The following is a 10469-nucleotide window of genomic DNA, read 5'->3' as shown; positions in this document are numbered from 1 at the left end:
GGAAGAAAGATTCGCAAAGGAGAAGAGCCATCGAACAATCCTCATACATTAACCCTTCATTCCCAGGACCATTGCACCCTCTCCAATGGCAGCACATCCTTTGTGAGATAGGGGAGCCCAAACTACCTACAATACCAATTGTGTCCAGACCAATGTCATTTGAATGGCATGTGTGTGTATTTGTCAAAACATTGAGATTAATCTCTGCAAAACAAATTGTCAGGAGAACAGAAGTGCTGAGAAAGCTTCAGAGCTTGATTTTATTTCTTTTAAAGCTTCAGGATGCCAAGACAGACAAAAAGATCACAACAGTAAAGCAAGCAATATATCTTTGCTTTTTCCGTGATAGCAAGATCCTTGATAAACTACAAAGTTAAAGATTTTATTGAAACAGAGTTACCATCTGTGTTTTATTCTAAAGGTAGCAGTACCCTCGAAAATCTTCTCTGTTGCAACCTGTGGAACAGCATTTTTTTGATAATGGCGGTTTATAACGTGCCCTTCTGACTCTTTGGGATCTGGACCAGGGTATTTCATGCTTCTGTTTCAATTGGCTGCTTATGTCATTATGTTGGAGGTAATCATCAATAGAATTTACAATCTCATCATCAGCCAACTGCTCACGTAGGTTATTCCTTTCAATACCATTTCTCATCCCGTACATCGCCAGAAAATCAGGAGGCGGCACGATCGGACCTAGGAAAGAAAATAGTTTGTCAGTAATCACTATCATATCATTCAAATTGCTTTAATTTTCCATCCATCAGGACAAATGATAATTTGTGTCATTGTGCTTTCTGATATTGACCTCTATGTTCTGCGATGATGAGCTTGCATGTTTTTGGGTTAGGGGACTCTCCCGACTTCCTCTTTTGTGTGCACTTAAGGTTTTCTCTCGAGAAACTGAAGCATGTTGGAAAGATGGTGGAGTCTATTGATAAGGATGTGATTTGTTAGCACTTGGTGGCAGGTGATAAGGTCATAGTCAGCATGGTTTCCTTCAGGGAAAATCTTGCCTGACAAATCTGTTAGAACTCTTTGAGGAAATAACAAGCAGGATAGAAAAAGGAGAATCGGTGTGTACTTGGATTTTCAGAAGGTCTTTGACAAGGTGCTGCACATGAGACTGCTTATGAGCTCCTGGTATTACAGGAAAGATACTAAAATGGATAGAACATTGGCTGATTAGTAGGTGGGAATAAGGGAGTCCTTTCTGATTGGCTGCCAGTGACTAACGCAGGGGTCGGTATGGGACCATTTCTTTTATGTTGGACGTCAATGATTTGGATGACAGAATTAATGGTTTGTGTCCACATTGGTGGATGATACAGAAACAGGTGGAGTGGCAGGTTGTGTTGAGGAAGCAGGCTGGCTACAGAAGGGCTTGGACAGATTAAGAGAATCAGAAAAGAGTTGGAAATGGAACACAGTGCCGGGAAGGGTATGGTCATGTACATTGGTAGATGGAATAAAAATCAAACTATTTTCAAAATGGGCAAAAAATTCAAAAATCTGAGTTACAAAGAAACTTGGGAGTCCTTGTGCAGGATTCCCTAAAGGTTCATTTGCAGATTGAGTCAGAGGTGACGATTGTTAGCATTCACTTTGAAAGGACTAGAATATAAAAGCAAGAATGTAATGCTGAGGCTTTACAAAGCAGTGCTCCCCAACCACCGGGCCGCGAGGAAACATTATGATTTGGCGGTATGAAGCGATACGAGTCAGCTGCATTTCCCAGACTCACATCGCTTCATACCGCCAAATCATTTCATTTCTTTTAGCACATGATTTGCAGCCCCGTACTGGTTTGTGGCCCAGTGGTTGGGGACCACTGTTACAAGGCACTGGTGAGGCCTCACTTTGGAGTATTGTGAGCTCTTTTGGGCTCCTTATCCAAGAAAGATGTGCTGACATTGGAGAGAGTTTAGAGGAGGTTCACAAGAATGATTTCAGCAATGAAAGGGTTATCATATGAGGAGCATGTAACGGCTCTGGTCCTTCACTTGCTGGAATTTAGAAGAATGAGGCGGGATCTCATTGAAACCTATTGAATGTCGAAAGGGCTAAGTAGAGTGGGCGTGGAGAGGATGTTTCCTATGCTGGGGGAACAGAGAACATAGCCTCAGAAAAGAGGGCCATTCATTTAGAATGGAGATGAGGAGGCATTTCTTCAGCTGGGGCAGTGGGGGTGAATATGTGAAATTCATTATCACAGGCAATTGTAGAGGCCTGGTCACTGGGTGTATCTAAGGCAGAGGTTGATAACTTCTTGATTAGTCGAGGTGTGAAAGGTTACGGGAAGAAGGCAGGAGAATGGGGTTAAGAGGAAAATGGATTGGCCATGATAAAATGGTGGAGCAATTTCAACGGGCTAATTCTGCTCCTGTGTCTTATGGTGATATGACTATTAATCTGCCATTTTCCTTCTTGTCACTGATGTTGCTTTTAATGTGGTGTTAGAATCTATTGCACAGATTATCTATAAGGTTTGGAACCCCTAGTGGTTTTAATCTGGAAATTCAAGTCAAGAGAGGTCAGAAGCCCATCAGTTCTCTAGTATGCTAGAAGTAAAAAGAAAGAATTGATGAAGCAAAAGGCATGCTGATGCACCATCAATAACTCTTGGAGACTGCAAGTGAACGATAGGCTTTTATTAACAGCAAAAGGGAGCACGGCATATTGAAGACTGTGGGTGGAGCAGTACCTCAATCGCCTTAGTACAGTGGTCTGTGGGAGGAGCCACAGGAGCAGTCAGCAGAGGGGCTTGTCCAGACAGGTATACATAGTTTACCACACACGCCAAAGGCAAATTTCCTCTCAACCTTCTCTTAGGGTTGAAGGTTCTTTAACATTTTGCCCTGGGCTCAGAACTGAGAGTAATTCTTTATTGAGGCCAGACCTCATTACTTATTTACAATATTCCTTATTGACAAAGTACACTAGACATGTGAACTTTAACTTGTTCTGCCTTCATCTTTTTGTTTATTCTCTTCGCTTAAAACTCATTCTGTATAGCTCGATCCAAGCTACAAACAGGGTTCAAGAGAACCAGTGGACTTCTCCCTAGCCTTTTATAATGCTGAAGGAATTTTAGAACTATTTGACAATAAATATATCAAACCGATTTTTGTACCTACTTTTCTGCAGCAGTTTAAAGCATGCTTGTTCCTTACAAATAAAGCTAAAATAAATATTTTACCTTTTGCAAGCTTTATTCTTGTAGTGACTTTGAAAACTGATTGCAAACATGTACATATTAAGACGAATATTCCCATTCAGATTACCCTTGCAACAGATGGCTATATCCTTGCCTCATTAAAAATGTCTATGATTAACATTTTAAGATTACAACCTTTGCTTGTTTGTGTTATGTTTTGTAACTTCAAAACATTAAGCTAATTCAAAGGAAGAGTCTAACTTCGAGTTTACTTTAAGCAAGGTCTGCACCTTTCACGTGGTAGCATAATGTCGTAAGCAATAAATGTATCCATGCACAATACATTATTTAAACAAACAAAATGCTTAATCAACCCATATATAAACAAAATTACTCAGGTGTTACTTAAATATCACATACACAACAGTAATGATGTTTACTGTGGCTCAGAATAGGGAAATCACACTAAATGCTGTGGGAGCTCAACATGTTAGACAACAGCTTCTGTTGAGCGGAAAAAACAGTCGATGTTTTGGGCTGAGACCCTTCATCAAGATTGGAAAGGGAGGAGGAAAATGCCCCCACTGGATTTCCATCATTTACAGAATCTCTTGTGCTCAGAACAAAGAAAATTTGAATACTCACCGCTTCCATTTCTTGGTCTCATTGTCCACATATTAGGACCACAGATACTGATAGCAGCTCGGACATACTGCAACCCACACATTACTCTCCTCTCGGTATAATCTGGTCCCCGGGGCCAGGGTGAGACAACAGTGGGGTGGAAATGAAGTAACAGGCCAAAGACCAGAATAAACACCAAACTCTTCATCTCAGTTTGGTTTGCTACAGGGTTTCCTTACAAAGTGAGCAGTGAGTGGTCGCTTCACTCACTTTTGCAGAGTTTAGCTCTTGATCTGATGCCTCCACAGCTGTGACCGGTCTCTTGCCTCAGATTTCCGAATGCTCAGTATTTCCCTCCTTTTATACTTAAGTGGTCCTTTAATATTAATCATTGTTTTTATATTCCCTATCCCTTCCACTGACAAACTCCTCCCACTCATTTACATATCCCTCCTGAACACTACCTTCCAGTTTCTCCCCTGTAACAAATACACCATTTAAAGTTCTAAGTAAATTTATTATGAAAGTATCTTTATGTTACCATGTACCACCTTGAGATTCTTTTACTTGCAGGCATTTACAGGGAAAAAGAAATACAACAAAATTTTACAGAAAGTTATATGTAACCAAAGACTTCCAACCTCCAAAGTGCAAATGAAGACAAACTGCAAATAAAAATAATACTGAGAATATGGGCTGTAAAGAGTTCTTGAAAGTGAGTCTATAGGTTGTAGGCTCAGTTCAGAGTGGTGGTGAATGAAGTTATCCATGTGTTTCAGGAGCCTGATTGTTGTAGGGTAATAATTGTTCCTGAACCTGCTAGTGTGGCTGCTGTACCTCCTAGCTGATGGCAGTAGTGAGAAAAGGGCATAGCCCGGATGGTGGTGGTGTTAATGATGGATGCTGCTTTTTTTGTGGCAGCGCTCGACGTAAGTATACTCAATAGTAGGGAGAGCTGCGCTGGTGGTGGGCTGAGCCTTCGCCGTACAAGACTGTGACGAAGCCGGTTTGGACACTTTCCATTGTGTATCTGTGGACATTTTAGGCGAAACGCCAAATATACACAAACTTCAAAGAAAGTAGAGGGGATGTCATGCCTTCTTTGTGATGGCACCTATGTGCTGATCCCAGAACAGGTCGACTGATAATGTTTGTGCCAAGGAACTTGAAGCTACTAAACCTCTTCATCTCCATTCCCCGAATGAGGACTGGTATCTTCCTCATGAAGTGAATAATCAGCTCCTTGGTTTTGCTGCTGTAAAGTGAGAAGTTATTGTTCTGGCAACACTCAACCACATTTCAATCTCCCTCCCATATGCTGATTCATCACCACCTTTGATTCTCCCAACAACAGTTTCGATGCCAGCAAGTTTAAATGTGGCATTGGAGCTGTACTTAGCCACTTAAGTATATAGTGGATAGAGCAGGGGGCTAAGCACGCAGCCTTTGGGCAGACCTGTGCTGAAGGAGATCATGGAGGTGGTGTTGTTGCCAATCTGAACTGGCCAATTTGTACTAACTGAGGTCTGCCAGAGAGGAAATCCAGGATCAAGTTCCATATATGTTATAAGCCACAGGTCTTAGAACTTGGTCATGAGATTTAAGGGGATTATAATGTTGAATGATGAGCTGTGGTCAATTAAGAAGATCCTGATATATGTCATTGTCCAGGTGTTTGAGACTGAATGAAGAGCCAATGAAATGGCATCTGCTATTGACCTGTTGTGAAGTCCTGTAGGTGAAGTCGAGTGGATACAGGTAATTCCTTGGGAGGAAATTATATGCTTCATGACCAACCTCTCGAAGCACTTCATCTGAGTAGATGTAAGTAGTACTGGATGATAGTCCTTGAGGTAAGATACCACATCCTTCTTGGGCATTGGTACGATTGAAGTAGGTGGGTATCTCAGATTGCCAAAGTGGGAGGTTGAAGATCTGTAAACACCACAGTCAACATATTAGCACGGTCCTTCTGTACTCAGCTACATTTGCCATTTGGGCCAGATGCTTTCTGGGGATTCAACCTCCTGAAAGATGCTGTCATATCCACCCCAGAGACTGAAATACAAGATTGTCAGGATCTGTGGGGATTGGCAAAAATGTCTCCATATGCTGTCTGTCAAAGCGAGCATAAAAGGCATTGGCACCTCTAGAAACAAAATCTCATTTCTATTTATATTGATTGGTTTTCCTTTGCAGGAGTTGATGGCATTCAGGTCCTGCCACAGTTGTTGAGCATCCATCTGTGATTCAATCTTAGCCTGAAATTGCCACTTTACACGCGAGATGGCTTAGGGTTAGCCAGTAACACCTGGCACTGGAGAGGAGACTGCAGCTCTTGTGAATAAGAGCACTTGCTTGACTTGTTGGGTCCTGGCAAGGGAGGATGAAATATGGAGAGCACTCTTTCAATGTGGAACAGTGAATAACTCACAGCCAGATGTTACAAACATCTCACAAGCCAGAAAATCTGCCGATGCTGAAAATCCAAGCAACGCACACCAAGTGCTGGAGGAACTCAGCAGGCCAGGCAGCATCTATGGTAAGGAGAACAGTCAATGTTTTGGGCCAAGACCCTTCGGCAGGTCTGTACTTTTCTTCCATAGATGCTGCCTGGCCTGTTGAGTTCCTCATGCATTTTGTGCATGTTATTACAAATATCTCCAGCCTGGAACAATCACAACATACAGTACATATGTTAATTGCTGTGTGGTACTTTGGCAGTCCATGCTTGCCCTGGGACTTGAATTTGGATTTCAATGAGGACATGCTTGTTGAAACTCAATTAACTCACATAGGTTCGGGTTGGCTAATTGCTCGCTGAGACCCTAATTCATGTGGCCTCCTAGTTCATCCTCCTCCAGGAGCTCGTCCTATGCCGCTGCCATTCCTTCACTCCTACTGAACTCCAAAGGAAGTGTTTACCAATCAGCAATGTTTCATTGCAACTGGATATACAAGATGTTCCTTCTTTAACCACATCTTGCCATTGAATACCATCATCCCCTGAAAACTAATCAATAAGCTTCAAGACCTTGGCTTCAATACTTCCTTGTGTAATTGGATCATTGATTTCTTCACTTGTCTGTTCAGATTGGTAACAACATCTCATCCATGATCTCCATCAGCACAGGTGCACCACAAGGCTGTGTGCATAGCCCCCTATTCTACTCACTTTATAATTATGTGGTTAAGTACAGGTCCAGTGTAATTTTCAAGGTTGCTGATGAAACCACTGACGAGGGCCAAATCAAAGGTGGTGACAAATCAGCATATAGGAGCGACACTGAAAATCTGGCTACAAGCTCTCTCTCTCCCTCTCTCTCTCTCTCGCTCTCTCTCTCAATGTCAGCAATACCAAGGAACTGATTGTAAATTTGGAAGAACAGGTACACTGAGGATCCTCGTGCAGACTTTCGTCTCATGGATAACTTTTAGTTAGCTAGTTAGCACACAACATTGGAGAAAGTTCAACGTTATTTTCTTTGGATGTTACGTGGATATTTATTTATGTTTCACTTTGACAGGGTTTTCAGGGTAGAGCTGTTCTGCTACTGTGATTAAACAAAGTGAAACAAACTGAATTGATTACACAACAACGAGCTCCAACAATTATGTGCATGATATGGACTAATATATATCTAGGCCCATTTTCTTTATTTTGTTACTTATAGATTTGTTTTGTGCAATTGAAAGCACAAAATAGTAAAGGACTGTGGTACGGATGCCGCAAAGATTAAGGTTTGGTGTGATAAAAAGAGATGATCATGATCAAGGTGAAGACCTGAGACCTGTTGCTTTTATAGGCTGGAGTTTACCACCATCTGTATGAAACTACCCTGCTCACAAATTGGAGTTTCTGGCATTGAAATAGGCAGCGGTAGACAAACTCAATGATGCCAAGTTTGTGGTGAGAACCAGCAACAACCCACTAACTTATATTTTGACTTCAACAATGTTGAATTCCACAGGTCAACACTGGCTAGCAGAGTTGTGTGCCTATGATTTCAGCTTTAAGTATCAGCCAGGAAATCAGCGCATTGTTGCAAATGCATAATCACTGTGCTGTTATGAGATAGTGTTAACTGCCTTAGGTGTTAAAGCTATGTGCCAGTTCTCCACGGTTAGCAGATCAGATCAAAGCCTATGGCCCGATGGAGCTGTCAGGCATTTGAGCGCATCTATCAGTGAAATTCCCCAGCAATATTGCAATCTGACAATGCCGAATATGAAAGAATTTTGTGCCTTGAGTCCTGCTGAATTATCAGTAGCACAGAAAGATGCCCCTTATATAGGTGAAATCTGGTCAGCTGTTTTCAAAGGAGATATTTCAAAGGTTGAGAACTCTATTGCTCAGAGAATGGGAAAAACTGGAGCTGAGGAAAAACTAGACAACGTCTTTAAACAGGGCTTGATACGGATGTTGCCCGACCTGCTGAGTTCATCCAGCTTGTTTCTATGTCTTGATTTGACCACAGCATCTGCAGTGTACTTTGTGTTTACTTTATACGGGGCTACTTCTCCTACAAACAGAACTCATTGTTCTCAGCTGATTTTGCCTGAGAAGTACAGGAAGATTGTACTGAGGTCATCTGGGATTTGACAAGAATTATGGATTAGTCAGAGATCGTTTCTATCAGCCACAAATGAAACCTGCAGTTAATCACTGCAAATCATGCATTTGTTGTATTCAGAGAAAGACATGACCTAAAGGAGTTGCTCTCTTGTCTCACATTCAAGACGCCAGACCACTTGATCTGATGTGTATTGGTTTTCTTTACAAAGAGCCTGATTCAAGTAACACTGTAAATGTCATCACTAATCACTGCACCAGATATGGTCAAGCCTTTCCCACAAAGAATCAGAAAGCATCCACAGTTGCAAAAGTTTTAACCATAGAGCCACAGAACACTACAGCACAGTACAGGCCCTTCAGCACCTCCACGTTGTGCCGACTCATATAATCCGTATAAAAAAAGTACTAAACCCACACTACCCCATAACCCTCTATTTTTCTTTCATCCATGTGCCTGTCCAAGAGACTCTTAAATACCCCTAATGCTTTAGCCTCCACCACCATCCCTGGCAAGTCATTCCAGTCACTCATATCCCTCTGTGTGAAAAACTTACCCCTGATGTCTCCCCTGAACTTCCCTCCCTTAATTTTGTACATATGCCCTCTGGTGTTTACCTGGTGCCCTGGGAAACAGGTACTGACTATCCACCCAATCTATGCCTCTCATAATCTTGTAAACCTCTATCAAGTCCCCTCTCATTCTTCCATGCTCCAAAGAGAAAAGTCCCAGCTCTGCTAACCTGTTGCCTGGATTGTTCTCCAAACCAGGCAACATCCTGGTAAAACTCCCCTGCACCCTCTCCATAGCTTCCACATTCTTCCTATAATGAGGTGAGCAGAATTGAACACAATACTCTAAGTGCGGTCTCACTAGAGATTTGTAGAGTTGCAACATAACCTCTCTACTGTTGAACTCAATCGCCCTGTTAATGAAGCCTAGCATCCCATAGGCCTTCTTAACTACCCTATCAACCTGCGCAGCGACCTTGAGGGATGCATGGATTTAACCCCAAGGTCCCTTTGTTCATCCGCACTCTTAAGTTACTGACCCTTCGACAACCTGCGGCTCCATCCAAAACTCCTCCAATCTTCATGTCATCCACAAACTTACTCACCCATCCTCCGCTTCTACATCCAGGTCATTTACAAAAATCACAAATTGCAGGGGTCCCAGGACAGATTCTTGCGGCACTCCACTAGTCACCAACCTCCAGGCAGAATATTTTCCTTCCACAACAACCCTCTGCTTTCTTCCTTTAAGCCAATTTTTTATCCAAACAGCCAAGGTTCCACTTATCCCATGCCTCATGACTTTTTGGATGAGTCTCTCGTGAGGGACCTTGTCAAATGCCTTGCTAAATTCCATGCAGACCACATCCACTGCCCTACCCTCTTCAATTTCTTTTGTAACCTCTTCAAAAATCTCAAGCAGACTCGTGAGGCATGACCTCCCCTTCACAAAGCCATGTTGACTATCCATGAGTAGACTGTACTTCTCCAAATGCTCCTAGATCCTATCCTTAAGAATCCTTTCCAGTAGTTTGCAGACCACTGACGTAAGACTCACCTGTCTATAGTTCCCAGGTTTCTCCCTAATACCTTTTTTAAACAAGTGAACTACAAACGTTTGTACATTTGCCATTCTCCAGTCCTCCAACACTTCCCCTGTAGCCAAAGAGGATTCAAAGATCATAGCTAATGCTCCAGCAATCTTTGCTCTCAATTCCCACAACAACCCGGGGTGTATCATATCCAGCCCTGGGGATTTATCAATCTTGATGTTTTTAAGAAGATCCAGCACTTCTTCTTCCGTAATCTCCACATTGTCCAGCACACAGGCCTGTTCTATTTTGACCTCACCCTGATCAAGATCCTTTTCACTTGTGAATACTGAAACAAAGAATTCATTTAGGACCTCCCCAACCTCCTCCGCCTCCAGGCACATGTTTCCCTCTTCACCTTTAGCGGTCCCACCTTCATTCTCATCATCCTCCTGTTCTTCACATACACACTGAACGCCTTGGGGTTCTCCTTAATCCTACATGCCAAGGCCTTCTCATGCCCCCTTTGAGCTCTCCTAAGTCCTTTCTTTAGCTCCTTCCTGGCTACCCT

The 10469-nt window shown here is 42.5% G+C and overlaps 1 protein-coding gene across 1 annotated transcript; it reads right to left on the bottom strand.

Annotated features, from left to right (window-relative positions):
- Positions 1 to 290: 290 nt before the first annotated feature.
- Positions 291 to 4099, bottom strand: LOC132396349 (relaxin-like protein AGF). The gene is made up of 2 exons (XM_059973865.1): positions 3803 to 4099; positions 291 to 696 (listed from the first exon to the last, which is right to left on the bottom strand). Exons 1-2 carry the CDS (start codon positions 3987 to 3989, stop codon positions 416 to 418), a joined length of 468 nt encoding a protein of 155 aa, XP_059829848.1. The 5' UTR covers positions 3990 to 4099; the 3' UTR covers positions 291 to 415.
- Positions 4100 to 10469: the final 6370 nt, after the last annotated feature.

This window comes from Hypanus sabinus, chromosome 7 (genome assembly GCF_030144855.1).
Source record: "Hypanus sabinus isolate sHypSab1 chromosome 7, sHypSab1.hap1, whole genome shotgun sequence".
Classification (NCBI taxonomy): domain Eukaryota; kingdom Metazoa; phylum Chordata; class Chondrichthyes; order Myliobatiformes; family Dasyatidae; genus Hypanus; species Hypanus sabinus.
This window is presented reverse-complemented; position numbering and strand designations above follow the sequence as displayed.